The 26350-nt window shown below is 45.5% G+C and overlaps 2 protein-coding genes across 4 annotated transcripts in view; one reads left to right on the forward strand and one right to left on the reverse strand.

Annotated features, from left to right (window-relative positions):
• Positions 1-2588: 2588 nt before the first annotated feature.
• Positions 2589-24499, reverse strand: vezf1a (vascular endothelial zinc finger 1a). 3 transcript variants are annotated; one of them, XM_027158700.2, is made up of 6 exons: positions 24343-24499; positions 12421-13211; positions 9032-9101; positions 8248-8413; positions 6089-6124; positions 2589-5606 (listed from the first exon to the last, which is right to left on the reverse strand). In XM_027158700.2, exons 1-6 carry the CDS (start codon positions 24373-24375, stop codon positions 5242-5244), a joined length of 1461 nt encoding a protein of 486 aa, XP_027014501.1. In that variant the 5' UTR covers positions 24376-24499; the 3' UTR covers positions 2589-5241. The 3 variants fall into 3 exon arrangements, with proteins under 3 accessions (XP_027014501.1, XP_027014503.1, XP_027014502.1); XM_027158702.2 differs by lacking the exon at positions 24343-24499 and adding an exon at positions 23979-23994; XM_027158701.2 differs by lacking the exon at positions 6089-6124.
• The window catches only part of myo18aa (myosin XVIIIAa), a 72069-nt gene continuing 69091 nt past the window's right edge, over positions 23373-26350 (forward strand). Inside the window, exon 1 of the mRNA XM_047805120.1 lies at positions 23373-23395. The gene's annotated coding sequence lies outside the window, so the exon portion shown is untranslated. The remainder of the gene's footprint in view (positions 23396-26350) is intronic.

A 26350-nucleotide genomic window follows, 5' to 3' on the forward strand; every position in this document is an offset into this window, starting at 1 on the left:
TGCACACGGGTCACGTGACCCCCGCCCTCTTTATCCCTGTCCCGAGAAAAAGCGGCTGAAACAAAGAGCTCAAACCAAAGCACCTGCTCTGGCCCAGAGATTAGAGTAACACACACACACACACACAGACTCTCTCTCTCTCTCTCTCTCACACCCACACACACACTCTCCCTCTCTTTCTCTCTCTCTCTCACACACACACACACACACAAACACACACACATACACACACAGAGTGACAGCTCGAACTGTAGAAAACATCTGATTAGACCCAAGACTTTCAGAATTAGCCATGCATTTATCTGGGATCATGCGCGCACACACACACATACACACACAGAAATAAAGTTTGCTGGAAAGAATCAACCTGTTTCACAAATATTAAAGAAAAAACTTTTAAGCTTAATTAAATGACATTAAAGTAAAAAAAAATATATCCAAAATAAAATCCATAAATATAATTTTAAACAGATTAAAAATCTACTTAATATCAATTGAAAAGGAAAGATTCACAGAATAAATAACTGCAGTGTATTTACAGTGACATCCAAACACAATCCTACCGGTAAGGGAGGAATAGTTAAAAAAAACAAAAACAGGTCTTTTATTTGTGAATATTTGTCACTGATTATACAGAGTGGGTGAAATGATGAAGTATTGACGTCGGCATCAGGACCGACGTGGAGATGACGACGATGATAAAATCTAGTCACACTTTCCACAGTGTGGAAGAGGGTTGAACACAGGGCTTTGTTCATATACTCGGTCTGCAACAAACGCTTTCTCTTGAGATGTTTGGATTGTGATGTGGAAAAAGCCCTGAGCTTTAGATCCAGTCCAGTAAATCCAGTGGGGGAGGGAAGATGGTGGCACCAGATGGAGCCCTATGAATAAAAGATTAAAGAATAGACTCTGTTTCCAGCCACGGCTTTAACCCTTAACCTTAGATTTTAGTACACGGCCTTGCCTCGTCCTATCGCTTCGACCGTTAGGCGGATTGATTTTCTTCTGTGACTTCTCCATGTGGTATACAGATATCTGCTGCAATTCAGGTCAAAAGGTCAGCGATCAGAGCGTCTCCTCCAACCGGGACGTCCGAGGCGCCGGGGTACGAACAGGAACCGTCCCGAAACCTTATTTACATTTTCCTTTCTCAAATCTAAATCGGCCGTAATCAGGACGTAGCATTAGAATATAGCACGATACGGTTAAGTGCAAAAGTTTGTGCACCTTTTTGTTCAAACTGAAGACACCACAAAAGACCAGATGTTTGTGTTTGCATCTCTGTGGTTGATAATGAAGAAACAATTGAAGAAATGAATGGGTTTTTTTTTCCCCAACCATCCACGGATTTTATTATAGGCCCCGATGTCGAGTGGTGTAGCAGCTTCCCGGTTCGATCCGAACGCTGGATTAAATGGTGTGCTGTATGCAGGACGTATTCCTGTCTCACATTCGTTTATTTGGAAGACACAAACACACAAAAATATCATGTTTTATCGTTTTCTTTTATTTAGACAACCCAAATAAAAGGCACATAAAACATTGCGCATGTTTACATAACTCTTTCTGACAAACGTACATTTAAAAAAAATGTAGGAATGTTTCCTCTTTCTGCTACTCAGAAAGCCTAGACTTCATATATATACAAAAAAATTACTGTTGTTAATGTTCTAATAAAAAGGTTCTTATAAAAGGTTATCGCATCTCCGTCACTGGTGTCTCTATCTGTACGGTAACTACCACGTCCCCAGAGCTAAACCGCATTTTGTACAAAGATATACATTCAACTGCCTTCTTCACAGGGGTTTCCCAAAGCGTTCAGCTCGCTCAGGAGCCAAGAACAACTCCACACACACACACACACACACACACACACACACACACACAGACCCAGAGACCCACACACACACACACAGACCCAGAGTGACCCCCCCCCCCCCCCCACACACACACACACACACAGACCCAGAGACCCCCCCACACACACACACCCAGAGACCCCCACACACACACCCAGACCCAGAGACCCCCCCCACACACACAGACCCAGAGACCCCCCCACACACACAGACCCAGAGACCCCCCCCACAGACCCAGAGACCCCCCCCCACACACAGACCCAGAGACCCCCCCCACACACAGACCCAGAGACCCCCACACACACAGACCCAGAGACCCCCACACACACAGACCCAGAGACCCCCTCCACACACAGACCCAGAGACCCACACACGAAACCCAGACCCCCCCTCCACACACACAGACCCAGAGACCCCCCCTCCACCCACACACACAAAACCCAGAGACCCCCCTCCACCCACACAGACCCAGAGACCCTCACACACACACAGAGACCCACACACACAGACCCCCCTCCACACACACAGACCCCCCTCCACACACAGACCCAGAGACCCTCACACACACAGAGACACCCCCCCCACACACAGACCCAGAGATTCCCCCCCCCAAGAACCCCCACCCACCCAGAGACAACCCCACACACAGACACAGACACACACTTCAGTTCCAAACTGGTGCGGACTTGGCAAATAAACGAGGCAACAATTGAGGGGGGGGGGGGGGTGTCGACACAAAAAAAAAAAAGTCTTTAAAAGCAGAGAGAACCTGCATGTGTTGAATCCATTATTGTTTTTTTTTTTGGTGACATGTGAATGCATTTCCTCCTGCGCGCGATATCAGCGCCCACTTCAGGACGAACTCAGGCACGTGCCGCTGCTTCATGTCCCTCAAACGTCTTTACAGAGTCTGATTAAGGCAGAGGATTTTGTACACTTGACCCACAAGATTCCGCATTTATACACAAACACACAGTCTATAAAAGCCTGGCTGCTGTATGGATGGTTCAGTGACGTGTCGACAGGAAGGATGAGAACACTTTGCACTACTGATTAAAAACATCTAAAGGAAAAAAGAAAAACCAAACAAAACACTAAATTAGTGTCGTTTCTGCAGCGCTTACTTCAGGCCCACGCTTGAGTGACCAGGATCGAGATGCAGAAGAATAGAAAAATACTAATGACAAGTCTGTGCACCGCTAGCGGTTCACACAGTGTACCTAGACTCACATTGGCAGGGCTCCAACCCTCGTAGTGATGGACAGCGGACGCACGTGTCTCTTATAAAGCGTGTTCGAGCAGCGAGGCTTCTGAATACAAATACAATCTAACCGAGAGCCAAAATAAATTAAATAAAAATGTTCTCCTCACTTACACGTTTGTAAACACGCCCTGGTTAACTTCCCTTTAATGGAAACTCCGTCGCCATGGTTTCAATCCGGATGACCCGGAGATCCCTAAAGGCCTCGGCGGACTTGATACGGAGATGACAAGCGGCTTCACCTGCTCACACACGGACGTCGACGACATCGTCAATCAACAGAAGAACAAATAATCACTATTTGTTGCCTAGCAACCATGCTGACGTCACAGCAATGCGAAGCATAGCGCATTTCAGGAGCAGTCGGTGATGCATTTAGACTCAGTTTCACATGTGACGCCGTTTGGGAACAAACACAAACAAAAAAACACCTCAAATTCACCACATTGCCATGGTAACGTAAACATTCCGTCCACCTGTACAGGATGGAATTCATTACTTTTACTCTGCTTGCAGTGAGATAGTAAATAATGGTTAGAGGCTCCGCCCACAGCTCGCAATCTGATTGGTTGTTTGTTCCTCCCTGTAAATGGGAAGATACGATAAAAAAAAAAAACGAGTACATTTTCAGACCAAGATGTATCGGACCGGCTTAAGCAAGTCGACGTGTGTGTGTGTGTGTGTGTGTGTGTGTGTGTGTGTGTGAAGGCGTTTCTGAAGCAGCGAGACGCCACAGACGGCTAACACGGGAAAGTTTTAAGACTAAACTCGAGTACCTAGGCTTGTTCGAGTAGCATAGTAGTTCATTAGGAATCCAGCATACAGGAAATAGCTTTATTAAATGCCACTCGAGACACACGCACGTGGATGGAAAGTCGACGAGGGCGCGCTACAAACCGCACTCGTGCACGAGGCGACGCAAGGACACCGGATTCTCATCAAGGACCCCAATGGAAGCGTTCCATTCAAAATGGACAGCGAGAGCAGTTGTTCAGTTTCCCCTCCACCATAAAGAGGGAAAAGGGTCCGTGGAAAAATAAATATTTACACAAAACAAAGCCAAAAAAAAAAAAAAGTTCATGATGTTGGGAATTATTATTCAAATAAAATAGAAAAGTAGTTTACTGGGTTTCCTGAGCAGAAAATTCCTCCTAACAGGGCCCTTGTGGAAAGGAAAGGGGGAAAAAACACAACAACTAATCGAGTTCATAGTAAGATTAAAAACAACGGTATAAAACTCTACCTACTGGACTTTCGACAGAAATTCATTCCAAATCAAAGTGAACTTGAACTTTTTGAGGGTCAGTCCCAAAAGCGGCCCGCTTCTGTCCAGGCTTCACCCGAAACCCATGTTTGATCTTTGATAATACTGGTGTTGTTCACAAGGGATGAGCTTTCAGTGCAACAATCTTTCCTCGATCTGTTCCTGATTTAAAAAAACAACAACAAAAAAAACACCCCTAACTGCTGACGCTCGAGTAAACAAAGCACACCCAGCCGTCCTTAATAAACAGAGCGGGAAGAAAATAACAGTCATGAGTCAGTGCCGGGAACACCGCCGTCCAAGGAAGAAGAAAAAGAAAAAAATAATAATTCACAAGTGTAGTTGGTTAAAAACACAAACACCAGCGTACGCAAGTGTACAATAAAATTCAGTTACTGTACCTCGAGTGATAAATCAGCAAGTCGTCTCTCTGTAAAACCTTTACAAAGCCTTTATCCCTTTACAACTCATCTTAAACATAAAAAAAAAATAATAATAAAAAAAAAAAAATTAAATACTGATTAGAAGGCTACAGCTAAACAATGTAAAAATGAAATCCCAATGTTCTGGGATAGAAAAAAAATAATATAATTATTATTATTATTATTTTTTTTAAAAACAATTAGCACTTATTGCGTTTGTCTGTGATGAACCTCGGCGCGAGGTCTGCGTGCTCAGAGTAGGGAAGAAATCCTTCACAGAAACTGGGGAGAAAACTCCATCATGGTTGCAGCGCTGCTTGTGATGTGGCTGTAGGACCGTGCCACAAGAGCAGAGTAAACACTCGCTGGCTGAGGGAAGGGGGCGGAGTCAGCTGGTTCGGCGAATCGGGTTAATGAAGCTTCGGACGCGGTTCACCACGGGGGCGAGGAGGGCAGGACCTGCGAGAGGAAGGGCATGCTCTCCATGGACCGCATGGCGATGTTGAGCGGCGTGCCGATGTTCATGGGCATGGGCGTGGTGATGGCGACCGGGTGGGCGATGTTCATGTGTGACGCCGTGGCCGGGATGTTGACCGAGGCGATGTTAACCGGGCCGGTGATGGTGACCGGGTGCTGTAGGCTCACCGGCGCTGAGGTGATGTTCACCGTGGTGCTCAGGTTCATCTGGGCGCCGATGGTCACGGCCGTGCTGGCGTTGGTGCGGCTCATCGGCGTGGTGGCGGGCGCAGACACCGTGACGGGCGTAACCGAGCCCGAGTGGCACACGTCGGAGTTGTCTGGAATAACAAGAACGAGACAGACGATCGAGACAGACGTCAATCGCTTCCCCTGAGCATCATATAAACACAATCCATCATATGTAAAGAATCGAGTCCAGACGTGTCAATAAGTAGTGTTTGTCTTATAATAATAATAATAATAATAATAATAATAATAATAATAATAATAATAATAATAATAATAAGAGTCAGTTCAGGAACAATGAGATGTACAAGTGCTTTGTAACATTATTCCCTCTACATAATAAATCAACCTCCATTTCATCTTCATCTCTGAAATCAGACTCAGTGAAGGTCCTTTACAGATAAACCAACGTTATGTCTTATGTTTTAAAATCCAATGTCCATCTGCTGTGTCTGTAGTTTGTGTGTGTGTGTGTGTGTGTGTGTGAGTGACATAGTCGACCTGGACGAGAGAAATACATCATACAAATAAAAATCATCATCATCATCATCATGATAGGAATCTCCGTGTTTACCTTTATGCAGCCCTGACGAGTTCCACTGCCAGTCTCCTATTCAGAAATACAGACACAGAGTGTTACGATGGCCAAGTGGCCACAGCAGCGGGTGGTGGGAGTCTCGGTGACGTCACGCTCCACCTCACATCACACACTCCACCAGGCACGGGCCCGGAGTGGTGTTTTTTGTTTTTTGTTTTTTTTTTTCATTTAAAGTGGCTCAGCGTGCGTTGAGAGAGCTAGCGGCGATACGACATACGTACGTATAACGAGGGGAAACTTAGAACACTGATGCGTCACTAACTGGAAACTGACTACTGGGATACTGTCTGACAGCGTGACAGGAAGTCGTGTGGTTCTCATCACACCGATCCACCGCAACAACCAATTAGCGTAACCGCCGGGGAGACTGTGGACAGGTATTAGCGATTTACTGCCAGCTAAACTTACACACGCTGCCGAGAAGGTCCTATTTTAGTCAAGGCGAGCGTGTAACACGAGCCTGGAGCTCAGCAAGATCGAAGCACATCATCACGAGTCACCATAAGATCTACATTTATCTACATTCCTGGTCCTCAACACAAGATTCAAAGCAACCTGGAGAGGAAAACCCCACACCCTCCCTCAGAGGAGTCTGTTTACAGTTCTCGCTCACGATGTCACTTCCTGTTATTGCTTACAGGAGCGACAGCGGGTCGTTCCATCACCAGCTTCTTTTCAGCTCCGCTCTGTCTTTCTCTCTCAAATCCCCGACGCTGGAGACCCCTTACAAAAGACGAGTTACGGTTCCAGTGAACCGTCGAGTCACGAAGACGTCCGAATTCTCGAGTCTGATTGGTCACAACAAGCGGACAACAAAAAAACTCCAACTTCACACTGGCTACGAAATCTGGTTGCATTTCCAAGGCTGACGAGCACAAGAGCACTTTTTTTTATTTACCCTTCGCTCATATCCGAAGGAGAAGACGAACGGAGTTATGAATGAACACAGATGTGCATTATTAGCAAGTTCACTATCAACTCCTGGGGATCTTCTGATATTCCTTCGTCTGGAACAGAAATTGAACCCAGATGGTGTTCCATTCGTTTCTAATATCGTAGATATAAAGAACGTCCTTACAAGAGGTCCCTGTCGCGTGACGCAGGCCTTCCGTTCTCGTGTACAGATCTCATAGAAAGTCATTACACACGAGGCTTCACTGGGAGGAGTCTAAAAGAAGAATCCTGTGTGTGCAATTGTACAAAATTGAGAAGTAAAAACAAACAAAAAAAAACAAACTAAAAATTACCAAAAAAAATAAAATAAAATAAAATAAAATTTGAAAATTTGAGGCGAAAATGCATTTTTGGCCACAAAAAACAAACAATTTTTAAAAAAAAAAAGTTTTTTATATTTTGTCCTCGGTCAAAGTGCGTGTAATGATTATTGCGTGACGTGGAGGATTCGTCGTTCCAGTTTACAGTTACACGTTCGTGCCTTTTTGTACGGCAGCGAATACACGCAGGCCTTCGCTTCTTCGGCTCCGGCATCGTCGACGCCCTAAAGGTCAACACAGAGCGGAGACTTAACCTCACTCGAACAAACAGATAATCCAAAGTAGAGGATTAGCCAAAATGAAGTGTGCATGATGAACCATCACCGGTCTGAAGCCTGTCCCACATACAGCTCGGGTCCTGGGAGAACAACTGGCCCGGCTACGGTGAAGACCTCGCCGAGTTTAACGCGATTAATCGAGACACCAGAAACTACACGGACACGATGGTCACCGCCGAGCCGAGAGGACAGTTTCGGAAGAAGAAAACACAGACTCTGTAGAAAACACACAACTGGAATAAGATGGAAACTAAGCTATGTCAGGATGAGGTGAAGATTAGTAGAAGTTTAGAGTTCACTACCTGATATACCTCGTATCAGGACGGCTGATCAGTAGGATTTATCATCAGGGGCATATGACCAAAAAAACATTCCAGTGATCATTGTGGAAAATCAGGAAGGAAAAAAAAAATGACAAGGATGTGGTATGAACCAATCCAAGGACCCTGGTGAGAGTCTAATAAAAGTGCACCGTATGGTCATATGGCCCAGCAGCTCTACTGGAGTCGCCACTGATCAGCCGACCCCTGGCTCTCCGGCGCCGGGACGCGCTACGCTGCACTGGAAAAGGCGGCACACGTACCTTTGTTGCAGGAGTTGTTGAAGTTGGTCTGGCCGTGCGTCTTTAAGTGACTGGTGATGTAAGCTGCGCTGAGCATCTTGCCGCAGATGTTGCACGTGACCTTGCCCTCGTGACGGATCATGTGAGAGCGCAGTCTGTCTTTGGTGGCGAACGCTGATGTGCAGGCCTGGAGAAGTGAAGAAAAGCCTCTTCAGATGACATTAAAAAAAAAAAAAAAAAAGGACCGTGGTCCAATCCATTTCCTACTTAATGGAAACCAAGCGTTTACCCATCTGTATATGACCTAGAGTGCGCCGTACAGCACCGGTGCGAAATACACCGACGACGTGATGTAGAGCGACTCAAAAAACACACATCGCTCCAAAATCTCCTACAGCTATTTAAACCGGTTAAAACCTGGTGAGAGTGAAGGCTAAGGCGTCTGACTCATCGTCATCAAATCATTCGGTCGGCATTCAGGCCCTGTGGATGTGGGCGGAGTCAACCTGGAGGAGACCACACCCACCAGGATTTAAAAAAAAAAAGTTCTCAGTAGGAATAAGGCGCTCACTCGGAGGAACTTTGCATCGACTTGCACTAATGCATTGCTTCCGATGGGACGGATGGAGAAAAGCCTTGGAGCAAAAATAAAGGCTCCCCTTCCACCAAGAGCATAAAAACAAGCCCTGTTTTTCTTTTATCCGTCCCCCATCTGTAAAACGTATTCTGACTTCTACAAGCATTTCTCTTTACTATACAGTCTACGTGGGTGAGTGTGAGTGTTGAGATGATGCTGAGGTCATACCGTTACTTGGCATTTAAAGGGTCTCTCTGAGGAATGCACGTGTTTGACGTGGCAGCTGAGATGATCAGGCCTGAGGAGGGGGAAAAAAGAAAAACAGGAAGGAAGTCAATGTGGTCATCAGATAGAACAGACAGATCTATTCTGTGAAATCCTAGCTGAGGTCTTCAACCTCGTACGGCTAAAACAAATCTGAAAGTACATTGTTTTTTTTGTTTGTATGACGTCTACAACTCTGTAAACTAGGGTTTAAGTGGGATCTCTCCGAGGGTGCGCTGAACCGGAACGGCCGCCCGATCCGTGTCCCTCCCCCCGGTGCCGCTCGTTATCGGTCAGAGTGAAAACATGTGCTAGATACTTTTAAATAACTACAGAAATAAAGAAAGAAACAGCCTCCTGTTGCTGCTCTCTGACCCCAGACCGCCGGGCTGCTATTATCGTGAGGATTTCTGAGCCGACAAGCTCCGTGTTATGGCTCGAAAACGTCCTACGAGGACCGCTCGAGTGCTACTGAACAGTTGGCGTGCTAAAAACGGCTCCCTTTCTTCTCGACTCGCATTGCTCACCCTGAAATTAATCCTGAGATTATTAGTCACGCAGTGCCGTGAGCTGGAACGGGACGGGGGGGTGGGGGCTTCTGACGCACGCTGCCTGGAAATAGAGGAGTGATGCGGCGTGCTGTTAAAGCAGCCACAGTCGCACATCTACAGGGACTATGGTGGTGGTGAGCAAGAGGAAATCCCAGACTCGTGTGTCAGCGGAGTTTTTTATTACAACCCCCCTTTTTCTTTTCCCCAAATCTCCTGGGAATGCATCAGTAGGCTGAATGAATCTTGGGGAATCAAAGCAGCCAGCCTCGGCCCCTCCCCCCCGAGCCGTGATGGTAGGGCCCGCCGCGTGCTGAGGCGCACAAAAGCAGCCAGTCACAACTATTCACTGTGGTTATAAATCAGCCGGCTGCAGAGATAAATCAGCGGGAGCTAGACAATGTTAACGTCATATGGAGGAGCAGATGGTGGAGCAGGCTACGTCTTTGTACACGTATCTCACAACAGAGTATTAAAAACCACTGACATCATCCCATTCTGCTGGATTAGGCCACCAAACACACACACACACACACACACACACACACACACACACACACACACACACACACACTCTCTCTCCCTCTCACATACACTCTCTCTCTCTCCCTCTCACATACACTCTCTCTCTCTCCCTCTCACATACACTCTCTCTCTCCCTCTCCCATACACACACTCCCTCTCCCATACACTCTCTCCCCCTCTCCCATACACTCACAGACACTCGCTCCCCCTCTCCCATTCACTCCCATACACACTCACTCCCTCCCTCTCAAATACACACACACTCTCTCTCCCTCTCAAATACACACACACTCTCTCTCCCTCTCAAATACACACACACTCTCTCTCCCTCTCAAACACACACGCACACACTCTCTCCCTCTCAAACACACACGCACACTCTCTCTCTCCCTCTCAAACACACACGCACACTCTCTCTCTCCCTCTCAAACACACACGCACACACTCTCGCTCCCTCTCGCGCGCACACTCGCTCCCTCTCGCGCGCACACTCGCTCCCTCTCGCGCGCACACTCGCTCCCTCTCGCGCGCACACTCGCTCCCTCTCGCGCGCACACTCGCTCCCTCTCGCGCTCCCTCCCTCTCGCGCTCCCTCTCGCGCTCCCTCCCTCTCGCGCTCCCTCTCGCGCTCCCTCCCTCTCGCGCTCCCTCTCGCGCTCCCTCCCTCTCGCGCTCCCTCTCGCGCGCACTCGCGCTCCCTCTCGCACTCCCTCCCTCTCGCGCTCCCTCTCGCGCTCCCTCGCGCTCCCTCTCGCGCGCACACTCGCGCTCCCTCTCGCGCGCACACTCGCGCTCCCTCTCGCGCGCACACTCGCGCTCCCTCTCGCGCGCACACTCGCGCACACACTCGCGCTCCCTCTCGCGCACACACTCGCGCTCCCTCTCGCGCACACACTCGCGCTCCCTCTCGCGCACACACTCGCGCTCCCTCTCGCGCACACACTCGCGCTCCCTCTCGCGCACACACTCGCGCTCCCTCTCGCGCACACACTCGCGCTCCCTCTCGCGCACACACTCGCGCTCCCTCTCGCGCACACACTCGCGCTCCCTCTCGCGCACACACTCGCGCTCCCTCTCGCGCACACACTCGCTCCCTCTCGCGCACACACTCGCTCCCTCTCGCGCACACACTCGCTCCCTCTCGCACACACTCGCTCCCTCTCGCACACACTCGCTCCCTCTCGCGCGCACACTCGCGCTCCCTCTCGCGCGCACACTCGCGCTCCCTCTCGCGCGCACACTCGCGCTCCCTCTCGCGCGCACACTCGCGCTCCCTCTCGCGCGCACACTCGCGCTCCCTCTCGCGCGCACTCGCGCTCCCTCTCGCGCACACTCGCGCTCCCTCTCGCGCACACACTCGCGCTCCCTCTCGCGCACACACTCGCGCTCCCTCTCGCGCACACACTCGCGCTCCCTCTCGCGCACACACTCGCGCTCCCTCTCGCGCACACACTCGCTCCCTCTCGCACACACTCGCTCCCTCTCGCACACACTCGCTCCCTCTCGCACACACTCGCTCCCTCTCGCACACACTCGCTCCCTCTCGCACACACTCGCTCCCTCTCGCACACACTCGCTCCCTCTCTCTCTCTCCCGCTCACATACACTCTCTTTCTCTCCCTCTCACATTCAACTCTCTCACATACACACTCTCTCTCCCTCTCAAATACACACACTCTCTCTCACATACACACTAAACTAATTTATTTTAGGATTAGCTGCTAGCATGATAACATAAGTGAGGAAAAAGTAGAGCTGGCAAGAGAACAAAACCACTCTAGCTAGCTTACAAACTCTCATGCGTCTGAACTGTAGCTAAAAGAAACCATTTGGAAAAAATTGTTGTAATTATTTTAAAATCACTCCAGGCTTCTATATGACTTGTAATGAATATACTGTGTACTTATAAAAGTCATGAATTAGCAGTAGACAGAAAAACAACAACAGTATCTAACCAATTAGCTAGCTGATAAGATTTCTGAAGATAGACAAGAAGTCTGCTTTAACAGAAGTAACACCACCCTTAAAAAAAAAAACACATAGATAACAAGCCAGAATATCCTGAAAGCTATTTAGCTATAAACGAACTAAACAGAAAATATAGTCTGAAAGCTATGGAGCTAACAGCAGAACCTGGAAACTTCTGGAATTTTCTGTCTTTCTTTCTATTTTTTTTTCCCTCAACATTTATATTGAGACAATGTGATCAAAACTTGACAGTGACGGTCGAGTCTCTAAGCAGATTCGGTTTTGTTTAGCATAGAGACTGGGTGGCGTTACCTGGAGAAGCCCTTTCCGCAGACAGAGCAAACGTAGGGCTTGTGCACACCACCGTCGTGCGAGCGCACGTGATACGTCATGCGGTCTTTCCTCTTGAATCGCTGCTGGCAGATCGGGCACTCGAACGGCTTCTCGTCCGAATGAGACAGCTTGTGCCTGTTCAAGTGGTAGACATCACGGAAGGCCTTGCCACACATCTCGCACCCGTGGTTCTTCTTCACAGGCTTGGCCGGCTTTTTAGGCACGCTTGGCTGGCACCCGGCAACCGTGGAGGTCGGGACCATAATCCCCGAGGCCGAGGTGGCGGCTGTAGTGAGGATGTACGAGGGGTTAGCGTTGTTTTCTCGCGTCATGCTTGAGAGCAATGGCACCATGGTGGGCGCCGTCGTCTGCGCTGTCTTTTTCGGTCGTGACACCATCTTGACCCCGGTGTGACACGACTCGTGCCGTCGCAGGTGGTAGCTGTCTCGGAAGGCCTTGTTGCAGTAGCCACAGATGAATGGCGTTTTGGATTTGGGTTCTTTCTTCACTATGGGCATGATGCCTCCTCCACCACCACCATGGCCTCCTCCTCCACCATGGCCCCCTCCGCCACCATGGCCCCCTCCGCCAGCGCCAGTCCCGCTGCCCATGCTGTCCTTGAGGAGGTCAGCAGAGCTCACCGGGGGCTTCTGGTCCAGCGGGATGGGCATGATGGGCTTCTGGTCCTGTGGCTCATTGCTGGCGTTAAGCAGCGGCAGCAGGCTGTTCGGACCCACTTGGTGCTGGTGGTGCAGGGCATCATTGGCATGCTGGAGGCAAAACAAAGAGGGGCTTTAATATAAATACTGACGATGTATAACTGCTATTTTTCTCCCAGCCATTATGAACAAAATATCTTTTTTTTTAAATACATTATTAACATCATCAGATGTTTGGCACATGCATAATAAAACTACATGAGCCACGTCTTGGACATTTCTGAAAGGAAATGAGTCATCGGTGCAACAAGAAGCTGTGGAGCAGCAGAACATGCTGACAGAAGGAAAAATGATGAAGGGCAGTGAGGAAAACATGAACCCCAGGTTCCCCCACGTGCCACCAAACTTTATTCAAAGCATAATAAGATGCTCGGGTTCTGCTCATGGGGACTTCCTTTACAAAGGCCTCATTCTGTTTGGTAATCGGCTTCACACACACACACACACACACACACACACACACACACACACACGCACACCAAGTAGCCAGACAGGAAATGAATCATGCATGGTTTATGTTTCAGGATCGGCTCGGCTAACAAGCGCAGACTAAACACGACCTCTCACAGGTGACAAACTTTAAATGCTGCTGACGCCGTGTGTTCAGGAAAAGGTCGGCGCCGTTTTACCCCGAAGTCATATCAATTACAGTTCTTCTCACTGATCACCTTTAACCTACGAGGAAGCTTTTCTTTCCTGGTGGTTATACTCCCTCTTACGGGGGACCGCACCCACGTCCGCAGGGGACGAGGGAGAGTATTGGTGTATGGTTTTATTTCATCAGATAGCAGCATCACAAGTGAACGACTGCGAGATATTTCTTCTACGTAGTGAGGAACATCGTTCTTCCTAAAAAGATTGATATTCCTCACTACATATTCCAGGGATGTGTGGAATCTACCCCATGGTTTTGTTGGCTCGTGTCTCGTTCATTTGTCATTAGTCAATCAATGAAGTTTGTTGTTTTAATCAATAATATTGGTTAATATTTAGTTTATGTGGATAAAGGGTTCAAATTAAAATAAGGATGATATAGCCGTCTCAGTTGTGAGGGTTATTGTGAAAAGTGACGCTTAAACAATGTGTGACATGCAGGAATAAGGGCAGTTCAGTGGCACCAAGGCGACTATGGGTTGGGGCAGTGGTGGCAAAACTGGTTAGGGCTCTGGGTTGTTGATAGGAGGATCAAAGTTCAATGCCCACCACTGCTGGGCCCTTGAGCAAGGCCCTCAACCCTCCCTGCTCCAGAGGCACTGTATCATAGCTGCCCCTGCACTCAACCTCCTCAGATGGGGTATGTGAGGAAAAGAATTCCACTGTGCTGTAATGTATATGTGGCGATAATAAATGCCTCGTTCTTCTTCTTCTTCTATTCGAACGACAAAGCATCATCAGTGCTCGGTACCGATTACGACCCCGAGCTCGCCGTCTTGTCACGTTGTGTAGATGTCGCCTACCTGATCTCTCTTTCCATTTTGTGTTTTGTGTGAAGCGAGTCTTTAAATAAAGCACAGTGGAGAACGGCACGATGTGGTCTATTGTGCTCGAAAAGCAATCTGGGATTAAACACACGCGGCTCCGAGCAGCGATTCTCAAAGGTGGGAAACGAACAGAGCGGACCAGCCGGAGGGAAAGTGTGTGAATGAGTGAGCAAAAGTGAATGAGCCAAAAAGAAAGAAAGAGAGAGAGAGAGAGAGAGAGAGAGCGAGAGAGAGAGAGCCTTTAGAGATTAAATACAAGCCACTCTGTCTGCTTCCCACCTGCTGGATCGCAGCTCGATGTGAGGGAGTGTGTGAATGAGTAAGGGAGAAAGTGAGCAAAAGAGTGAATGAGCGAGCGAGAGAATAAGCGAGACGGCGGGGGGAAAAAAAGGCGGCTGATTCATTTCAATCGAATTCCGTTAACATTTATATACAATTTGAGACAATGAGTGAAAAGTCTTTATTACGAGGACAGTCCACAGTGAATGTCCTTTAACTCAGAGCACCGAGTTAGATCTCTCTGTTCAGATCAGTTGCACAAACACAGATGTGACGCATTTTGGATAAAGTCTGGGAATTCTCACGACTGACTCAAGCGGTTGAATCACCAGACTGCTGGTGAACCGAGGAACGACCGCAGGACCTATGGGAAGGGGCAAACCCGATGGGTGAGGGGCGAAAACAAAATCCGGACGTCTTAAAAACAACCTGGTGCCACTGGAGCTTCTAAATCCATCCAGCGTAAACAGATCCATCCTGCTATAATGCCACGGCAGGTCATGTGACCCCAACGCTAGCTCACTCATGTGGACTGAGGCTTCGCGCCAAGGCTGCCTCTGGCGAAAAGGAGTTCAGCACGAAAATGTCGAGACCAAGGTGAGACGCTCTGGAGCAAGTTATCTGCCCTCGGGCATTGGGGGAGGAAAAGATCTGCGGCTGGAGGAAATTAAGGCCGAGGCCTTTTTGACCCAAAAGTGGAGAGGTCTGTTTATGGTAGCAGTGAAAGAGAGGGGGGGAGAAACGTCCATCTCAGCACTGCCCCGGTCACTGTGTGGCCTGCAGTGTGCTTCTGATTACACGGCCAAAGGGAAAACCTGCGTGAGGCCGACATCGGAGAACCACAGGCCACAACCGCAGCCGAGCCAAGCTGTACATTCCTCCTCGACGCAAGCTGCAAGCTTAAACCCAGAACACACAGGCTGTCTCGTCTAATAATCATAGAAGCCTTAAGGACTCCAGGTCACGGTGCATTGTGGTCACAGAAACCATGATGTTCGTAAGGCAAAATCTGCTCATGATGCTTTTGACCAAGGTTCTGTGGGAAGGATCACGTAAACGCAGTGATTCATCTGAACAACCAGAGTGCGGCGTGTCAGATTGTTCTGTGAGCGTCCTGACCACAACACACATTCGGTTCCATGGTATGGTTCACACTGTGCGGTTATATGAAAGAATATATAAAGGAAAGGGGGAAAAAAAAAAACAAAAACACACACACACAATAAACATACTGCTTACCCTCCAGAACACATCCTGAAGTGTTTATCTCGAACCACCACAATTTATCAACGCAAGCAGCGTTTATTCATCGTGGAAGTTGATAACTTTCAGTTATCTTTTATTTTGTAGTAGCTTTAAAACAGTCGTTCCTTCTAAACACAAACACACACCGCCTGTAACACCACTGACACCGGAGACTCCTTCGTCACGTCACCACGATGTAAGATTATTTCTAAATAACGCAATCTTAACTCAGTATATTATAAATTTCCTGCGAATGAGCCGTTACTATAGATGGGATAAGCTAGAACCCTGTGATTCTGCACTGTTCAAAATGCTGTTATAAAAACGACCAGATTCGAGAATTCAAACGGGTATAAAACAATATAATAGCTGCACACCGACATTCTAGCATTTAAACGTTCAACGATGAAATGTCATTAATGAGAATGAACTTGTCCAAGCTCTGAGTCAAGGCCACACACACAAACACACACACACACACTTCACCCGATTAACCGACACGTAAAAGCTAAACAATGATCCTATTAATCAAACTCAGTTTCAGACACGTTTTAGTAAATAAAGCATCTGAAGTCTGGAATTTCTTTACAACAATGTTGACTCTGAACAATTCTAGAGTGCACCGTGAGGTAAAAAGATGTTAGCATATTGCTAGCTATAGTACTAGTACAAGCTCAGACCCCTGAACACAACACATCCCTTGCAGTACAGGTCTATGGGAGGTGAAGGTTTATAAAGAACAGTGTACAAGTCTGTTGTATTAGACATGGACGTGTCTCGTTAGAGAACAGCTTACGAGGGAACCTTAAACGAGTCTTCCTGAAGCTACAGTGAATTAAACAAACACTTGCGCTAGGATTTGAAGGTCTGTGCACTAAAAAAACATACCCGTTTTCTGCCTAAGAACATGGCCAATCGTTGCTTACTACCAAGCTAGCTCATGGTTAGCGGTGGTGTGATTCTACTTCTAACTAGCATCAACGAATCAGAAATGAGTTAGTTAGCTAGTTAGCCGTTACCTTACATCCCTTGCCATGTATTTAAACATATCCTGCAAATCCAAGTAAGTATATAGGCCAGATATCATGTCAAACGTTGGGGGTAATTTTCCAGCTGTAGTCATGCCGCAGGGGGACTTTTTCCCGCCAGATTTTTACGTCTCAGGGTTTTCTTTCGACACCCTGCAGAGAACCTACCTTGAGAAGCTACAATTATATCGTATTAGTCTTCTTGACTGTTTTTCCACCGTAACTGTAACGCAAGCTGGTGTGTGAGAAAGGCGGTATGTAAATAAAAGGAATAATTATAATAATTATTATGACTGCAGACGACGTGTCGGCACAATAGTGGGGAGGGGACGGCGCCGGAGGGAGCGAACGCTGAGCTCCTCATGCTATTGTTGTTCAATGGAGCATCCCAAATGAGCGAGGACCAGCACACATCAGGGTCCATCCACACGAACAATCGCTTCTTAATCGGCATTATGGTCACAGCCGCTGGATAACGGCCTCTCGGACACAATAAACAAACAATCTTTATTTTATACTGGAGACACGTGAGACGTAAAGCTGCCTCTTGTTGGTCAGTGTGTTGAAGCGAAGTTTAAAAAGACAAATCAAAGTTTGATCAAAAGAGTGTTTTGTCTGAAAGGGACATCTGTCATATTCCTTTAAAACGGTAAGGGTAGCTTTCCAAATGACAGGAAGACAGAAGGGCTCCCAACACGGGCACATGATCCCCCCCACAACAACAACTTTGTCTCCCAGTGGTATAAAGTATATAACATATACTGGTTACATCAGAGTATGCTGGGAAAGCAGAGCGCTGCAATTAAGACGCGCGCTCTCTTCCGCGAGCGGCAAAGCCTAGGGTTAAACACCTGACCCTTAGCATTCGGGTTCAGCCATCCATCCGACAGAGACGGCGACGAAGGAAAAGGAGGGGGAGAGAAAAGACGACAGAGAAAGAGAAGAAAAATGAATTCCCCTAACATTCTCCTCCTTATTTCATCTGCTCTATTGTTGCTTTCCCCCCCAAATCCGCGCAGTGATGCACTCAGGACCCAGCGGGAGGTCTTTGTACGAGAGTCTCCGCTGATTTGGTTCCTCTATTCATGGTCAGAGGCGCTGCATTTCTCCATACACACCCCTCGGTGAGACGCTGAAGCCTGGCTCACAGATGCAGGGGAACCTGGGAACTTGTGTATAGTGCGGTGAAGAGAAAGGGAGGGAGGAGGGATTCATCACCCCATACCGCCCTACTGTCTCTACACCTGCCTGGGCAATACCGGGCTACTAAATGCATGAGCCAGTCTACGGTTACACGACAGACTTTTACTTCATATTAATAAGCTTGAGAAACAAACGGCGCGATAAGTGACGGCTGATGACGATGGTCCAGATGTCCTTTCTGAGCTACTCAAGAACACCATGTACACAAGGGATAGAAATATAACAGGGTATGCGGTTACAGGAAAAGAATATTTGATTATTTTCCTATATCAGAATGTCCAAAAGTGTTATGTTCCTCGAGCCAAGGTTGCCAGTGGCAGCGATTTGGTGCATGCTTTTATTTTTTTTATCCATTTAGAGTTACATTCGATCGTGTAACAATTTGTCGCCTATTAGGTTAGAGCAAAGGTTAGAGCAGCTATAAATAAAGTCGTTCCTTCGCCTCCTGAAGCTAGCATGAAAGAAAAAAAAAACCTGCAGCGATGAAGAGGAAAAAGGAATGTGCAAAGCCCTCAGTCATGACGGAAAAATGTTAGACAAGTTATGCACATCATATCAGATGTGTGTGTGTGTGTGTGGAAAGGGGTGTGTTGCAGACAGAGTTGCAATGACTGCAGCTTGCTTTGCCTTCACGCCGCTCTGACAGATTTGATCCAAATCAGCTCTGAAGGCTGAGGTCACTCCAACGTAAAAAAACGTCCTAGACGGAGCTGAGCTCGCGAAGCAGCAGGATTTTTTTTTTAATAAAAGCTTCTCCTTGACAATAGGGGCTAGACCGAAAGCTGCAGCACATGCTAATTCATTTTTGAGCAAAACTTGTGTACATTTGAATTTGAAAGGAAACAAGAGAAAAGTGGAATGGAGGGGAGGAAAAAAAAAAAAAGAAAACACTCGACAAAAGCTGCCTTCTGAGTGAAAAAGAGCAAACTGTACAGTTTGCCTATTAAGACAGCAAGTTAGATTTGTAGCAACTTTCTCACACTTTCGTGGAGTTTTACCCGCATGAGCTCATGTTGAATAAATGTTATTTTGATGTCTGACTCATTAATTGCCTCCTTCCTGCTCAGTGACTAAAGCTGGCCTATGACCAGCAGCTTTTTTCATGCCTTCTATCAAAGGCCATATTCTTCTCAGAAACAAGATTGTACACGTTCCTTCCTCGTCGCTCCGATGCCTGAGTGACATCCGACAGCGAATAGAGGTGGAGAAGGAAATGCAGGTGTGTAAAAACCAGGGGATGATGGAAAGCGTCCAAGCCACAAGAAGATTGAAAAACAGGTGCGTCTGTGCGTCATTCCTCAGATAAAGCCAGAGATGCTAATAATGCTAACAAGAAAATTCTAGCAGACAGACAGAAAACATAGAATTTCAGTGATGGCTAGAATTGAGAGCAAAAAGAAAAACGTTCAAATTAAAATAATTCAAAGTTAAGCGCTATCTCGAGCAAGTCAGGCGTCCTTTCCCCTTCGGTGAAGGATCTTTTCTGCCTGGTTGAATTTTAACCACGTCTGGGGAAAACAAAAACAAAACGCTGTTGTATCACTAGGTGGAGCTATAAGATAGCTAGCGTAATAGCAATCAAATGCCGTTGTATCAGCTTACGTGTTATCCATTTTTGGTCATGTTTAATATCGTGAATATGAATGTTTAGGCAGAATGCCATTCCCTTGACACGTCTGATGGCAACAGTTTTCGTTTAGCAAAACGTCATATACTTTCCTGTGCAAGTTGTTACTATAGAAACGAGACCATAGCCTGAGAGTGAGAGAGAAAAGCATGGATCACATGATGCTGGTAGTTGTGGGTTTGTCACGCTAACCGGGCCAGCTCGGCTCTCCCTCCTCGCTTCACTTCAGCTGAGTAATAAAGGGATTACATGTACTTCCACTCTCTTAGCACTCGCACAATGGCTGTCGCACACCACCGTTCACATGAAAGGGCCACCGAATGAAATTCATTCCCTCTCTCTCTCTCTCCCTTACTCTCATTCTCCTCTTCTCTTCTCCAGAAAACTCCAGATGTGCACCAATGCACTGTTCATCAGCTACTGATCACAAGTTCCTATTCAAGTAGTAGGAAACGTACCGAGACGGTACACGTGCATCGTTACTGAATCTTCTTTTAAAACACATTCAAGTTACTTGGAAATGATATCCAGCTGATATAAAACCTGATCCGCTTTATCACGATACTGTGTCGTGATCCAATACCACACAGAACATGCATTCTTATGATCTCTTGGAGGTTGGCAAGCTTTAATCTTTAAGTCTTGAAATATTTAAACCATCCTTATCTTCGTAACAACTTCCCCAGAAGTCAATAAAATACTCATTCTTCACCCTAACAAGCAATCATGAGTTGAGCAAGACGGCAGCGTCTGCTGAAGTGAATGTGCACAGTAGCATTAACCCCTGAACTTTTACTCCCACAGCAGGACCCCAAGTGCAGCCAGGTTCTCTTGCCTCGTTGCAACGCCGTTCAGCTCTCAGACGGAAACCTCCATGGTTGCTTGATCCTGGGTTTTGTTGGGAGTTTGCCACTAACCAAAAATCGCCTTGCGCTAATTAGTAGGTACCAGGTGCACTTCCTCACCATGGTGGTTGAATACAGTAGTGCAAACCAACCTCGATTACAGCGTCTACTTCAAAGCTGAGAGGATCTAAATAAGAAGCATGGCCTCGGGATATGCATTTGAACTTCTATAATCAGATTCACTGTTCAAAGTGTGCATGAGGGAGAGCATGCATGAGGGAATAGACGTAGACGAAGACGACGACGAAAAAGAAGAAAGCATGCACAGGCATGCGCTATAGAGCAGAGCTTTAACTGGTTCATCTTTGTGGACACCCAATAAGGTTATTCTGTGTAAAATGTATATTATGCCCTGCTCTCTATTTCATATTCTGTACCAGCTAGTTTGCCACTAGCTTAAAAGAAGCTTGGGATTTCTCTGCTATAATGCCAAAAGATACATGCTGTACCGGCAAAATAAAATCTTTTCACATTTGCTGGCAACCATCTCCAAGAGGCCAAAGTTAAAGTAATCAGTGGCATGACCACAACGAGCAGCTTAGCTGCTTCTTCACTTCGCACATGGCAAGAGCTGAAAACAATGCCAGGCACGTAACACAGGGCTTGATTTCCTAACGTGCTTTCCTAAAGTAAAAAATAAACTGGATCAAGGACAGTAAGTACCCTGTGAGTCAGTCTTGGCAGGGATCCTTAAAGCATCTTTGGAAAATTCTATTCCTGTGCATCACTAACTCCAGACTCAAGACCAGATCATATAATGAGATAAGAAATGCTGGATTGGATTTAATGGAGTTTCCTGTTAACAACAAAAACAAAAAACCCGGACAATTATTTTAAGATACTGTAGGCTATGGTTAATAAAACAGCAGCAGCACAATGTTACACAATTGAGTAGCGCTTTTAAAATAAATCAACAATGGGGCAATGCATCGAGGACTCAAAAGGAAGCAGAGTTACTGATATACCTCCAAAGTTGATCATTCTCTCTAGTAGAACAAAAAAATCCGGTAACGTTTAATTCTAGCATATTATGTATTAAAGAATGTGTACTTTTTATGTTGTGGAACAGCAGACACACATTATCGAATTGGAATTGTGCTTTTAACAACAGATAGTCCCACAAAACATGTTGAAAGAAATTGTGTAGATGAACGAGCTGGAGGTGATAGTGGAAAGAAAAAACAACAATGCTGAGACAACATGACAAAAGAAACCATGAAAAGAACCAGACTCAAAAGGAAACACGTCCTCTTCTGGGTAACCAGATAGTGGAACCAAAGTCTTGGATTGGACGTTAAAAACTTTCCCACCAATCATTTATACTTTCCCACCAATTTCCCTAAATTTAAATGATTCATTTCCTAATTCTCATCCAATATGTAACGTTTGTTGAACATGGCCAATACAAGTTAATAAAACATGAACAATATGGTTTACGGTTCCACAGATTCATTGGTAAATTATCAGTAATAACCAAAAGTTATTGTACGTGAATTAAACTTCCAGCAAAACTCAAGCAACATTTAAAGATAAGTTTAAAAAAAAAAAAAAAGTGACGTGACATACGGCTAAGAATGGTGACCCATACTCAGAATTCGTTCTCTGCATTTGACCCATCCAAAGTGCACACACACAGCAGTGAACACACACACTGAACACACACCCGGAGCAGTGGGCAGCCATTTATGCTGCAGCACCCGGAGAGCAGTTGTGGGGTTCGGTGCGAGACTCGAACCCACACCCTTAGGATTACAAGTCAGACTCTCTAACCATTAGTCCATGACTTGAAGTTAGTTCAAAACCAGTGTCTAAAAACAAAACTAAACTCAACATTTAGCTAACATGTAGGCTTTGTATTGTGTAAACACAAACACGATTTATTTAGCCAAAACGTTGATTGTTACCATATAAACTACACAACAGTGGAATAAAGTAACTGTTAACTGATTAGCTTGTAGCGGGCTTGGCCACATTGCATACACTCAAGTTACATAGGACTTACATTTATCTAGATACTAACACACACACACACACACACACACACACACACACACACACACACACACACACACACACACACACCCCCCAAACTAGTTAGCTAAATTGTTAACAAAAAAAATGCTGTAGTTATTTCATGCATGTCGATAATCTCGTTAATTAACGTAATAATATAACACTTTATGTAAAAAGGGTTGTTTTTAAACACTTTTATTACATAAATATGTAAATAAAGCATTTTAGACAAATAAGTTACGACCGTTATGTACTAATAAAATCGACCGTTATATTACCTCAGTTTTAAAAAAAAAAGTTATACTGAGTAGTTGCACGTGCAACCCCCCCCCCATCATCTCACGAGACATTTTGAAAATAACGGTCGCAATCAAAGTTAAATAAAAAACTGTTTAAAATACGTATTTGAGCTACAACGAGGGCGGAAAAGGCATTAAAATACAAGATTTTGTGGGTGAGTATGAGACAGCAAAAGGTGAGTTAGATGGCTTAAGAAATGAAAACAAAAAAAATGTATATTTGTAAGAAAATAGTGAAGAAAAGCAGACTCATGCTAGCTTGTGGCTCGTTTGGAGGACTTTTTTATTTTAATTAATATATATTCCATGTTTAATACACGGAACAATCCGTAGACAATGAACAAGTGCGCCTTTGAGGTTAAATCAATGAAGTACGTCGTTTTCATGAACTTTATAAATCAGCAGTACGACACAGTAGCAGTGTTCCGACTCAGGTGAATCGGTTCGCGAACTAATGGAAACAAGTGAACGCGTCACACACACACACACAAAACTACAACGTTAAAACAAAACCCGGCCTTCAAACCCGCTCTTCGTTTAAAATCCCGGATCCCGGGGTTTGCACTGTAGTGAATTCATGGGAAAACTTGTTCCCAACTTGTTTGGATTCAGCAGCCTGATTCGCGCCGACTCACCGATTCCGACTCACCGACCCCGACTCATCCCACCTATATCTGCAGTTTTGCTGAATGAATCTGATGTTTATCTAACAAAACTAATCAAGCGAAAAAAACCTACTGATTAGAAGGCGAGGTCTGAGATCCCTGCTGCTTTGGATGCGTTTATGATCCCAGATTTCTCATTTAATGTCTCAACTAAGCCACGTTCAAAAAAAAAAGAAAAAAAAAAGTGCTAAACATCAGCAAGATCTTCAAACAATAAACAATAACGTGTATAATAAGAAAGCGACGTTCCTCCAGCGCCATGCACGTCCTCACAGCTGGAAGCCTGGGATCTGATGCACCATTGTTTTGCTTGGATTTTGCTCTGCTTTTAAAGCTATATTTCCAAAATCTCACTCAAAAACTCACAAAGCTTAGAGGGTTAAATCTATGCTCGTGCATTCGTTTCGTTTACAAAGCATCCAAGAGAGACTCCTTACCTGAAACAAGAAGGTACTCCAGCTCGGCTCCATCGCCACACTTTAAAAAAAAAACCCTGCTGGAAAACCTACAAGAAATCTACAACAAAGCAGCTCAACATGGCAGCTGCTACAACTTCCTGTAACCCCAGGGCCAAACCATTTCACAGATTACAGGGAGGGGAGGTGGAGCTCGGGGTTATAACACCGTGAAACTTAGGCGTGGGGGAAAAATCATCTAAACCGAGATTTATCGTATGAAACGTCGTACGTTGTAGCAAAGATTGTTATAAATATATATCAACGAGTCTGTTGTTGTTGAATATTGACCTTTGTTCCTTTGAGACACCCCTTTTCTCACAGTGCGTTATTCTTTCTGGGACGTTAGAAAAAAAAAACAGGCAAGAAGTTGATCCATTGCATGGAGCCTGTGTGAGAGGGCTGTTTATAAACATATAACATATAAACATATCATATATAAACATATAAACGTTTTTAACTTGGTGAAATCAAGTACCTGGGGTTTTTTTTCCCCAAAGAGCTGATTCATTCAGAAAAGTCCCCTTTACTACATGTGTTCTTATACCAGACTCTCATTTTCCTGTTCAAGATTCTTATAAGTGCACTATAGCAATGTTTGAGCATGTATAGCATGTTATGAACACTTTTATAAGTGCATTATAGCAGTGTTAGAGAATTTATAGCATGTTATGAACACTTTTATAAGTACACGATAGCAATGCTAGAGCATTTATAGCATGTTATGAACACTTTTATAAGTACACGATAGCAATGCTAGAGCATTTATAGCATGTTATGAACACTTTAAGAAGTACACTATAGCGGTGTTAGGGCATTTATAGCACGTTATGAACAATTTTATAAGTGCACTATAGCGGTGTTAGGGCATTTATAGCACGTTATGAACACTTTTAAAAGTGCACTATAGCAATGTTAGGGCATTTATAGCACGTTATGAACACTTTCATAAGTACACTATACCAGTGTTAGAGCATTTATAGCATGTTATGAACACTTTTATAAGTACACTATAGCAATGCTAGAGCATTTATAGCATGCTATGAACACTTTTATAAGTACATAAGCCCCCCCCCCCCCTTTTTTTTTCTTTCTAGCACAGCCTGAACAGGAACACATGATATCTGGAACAGAGCATCTGGAAATGAAATAGACACTAATAAAAACTCCCACTCACGGAGCAACCACTTCATCCTGGTCAGTGTTGCAGTGGATCTACAGATTATCTTGGAAACACTGAGTGTGAAGTGGGAGAATTCTCTCTGGATTGGCCCCTAGTCCATGCACATGTTCACACACAAGTGAATCTAAGGGCAGATTATCATAGCCAATCCACCTACGTGATATCAGGAGGTAGGAGGAAACCACAAATCCATGCACAAACAGTTAACCAAGCCCAGGATCAAATCAGGGACCCTGGAGCTGTTACATGGCAATACATATACACTATAATGGTTAGTGTTCCTGGGCTAGTACAGGTGATGCTTATCACCACCAGCATGCATAATAAAAGCTGCATGTTGGCACTGCAAACGTGTCTGAAAGAGCTGAAGAGATTCTGGCAGCTGTTTTGAACTTGGTACAATACACATCTCATTCTTATACAGTCTTACTATTATTTCAGTGGAGTTGTTTAAATAACTCTAAAAGCCAACTTAGTGCAGTCAAAGGCACGTTTTGGTGGACAAGGCAGGTGGCACTGTTTTTGCTCTTTGTGTAGTTTAGACCCTAAATCTAAATAATAATGAATAAAATCAGTCTCAGTAGGTTTTTAATTATTTCCTGTCAATAAACAGTCTCACTGGTTGAGGATCTCGGGTTGTACCTTATAAAACCCACTGAACATTTATTCCCCCTACAAACTAATGAGTTTGTTACTCAGGTGAAAGAGTGAATTTCACTAATGGTCACTTTTTGAAAGTGTAAAAATGTTGTGTAATGTAAAAAAAAAAAGTAATACATAATACAAATGTCTTGCAATTTTGTATTT

This window comes from Tachysurus fulvidraco, chromosome 20 (genome assembly GCF_022655615.1).
Source record: "Tachysurus fulvidraco isolate hzauxx_2018 chromosome 20, HZAU_PFXX_2.0, whole genome shotgun sequence".
NCBI lineage: Eukaryota > Metazoa > Chordata > Actinopteri > Siluriformes > Bagridae > Tachysurus > Tachysurus fulvidraco.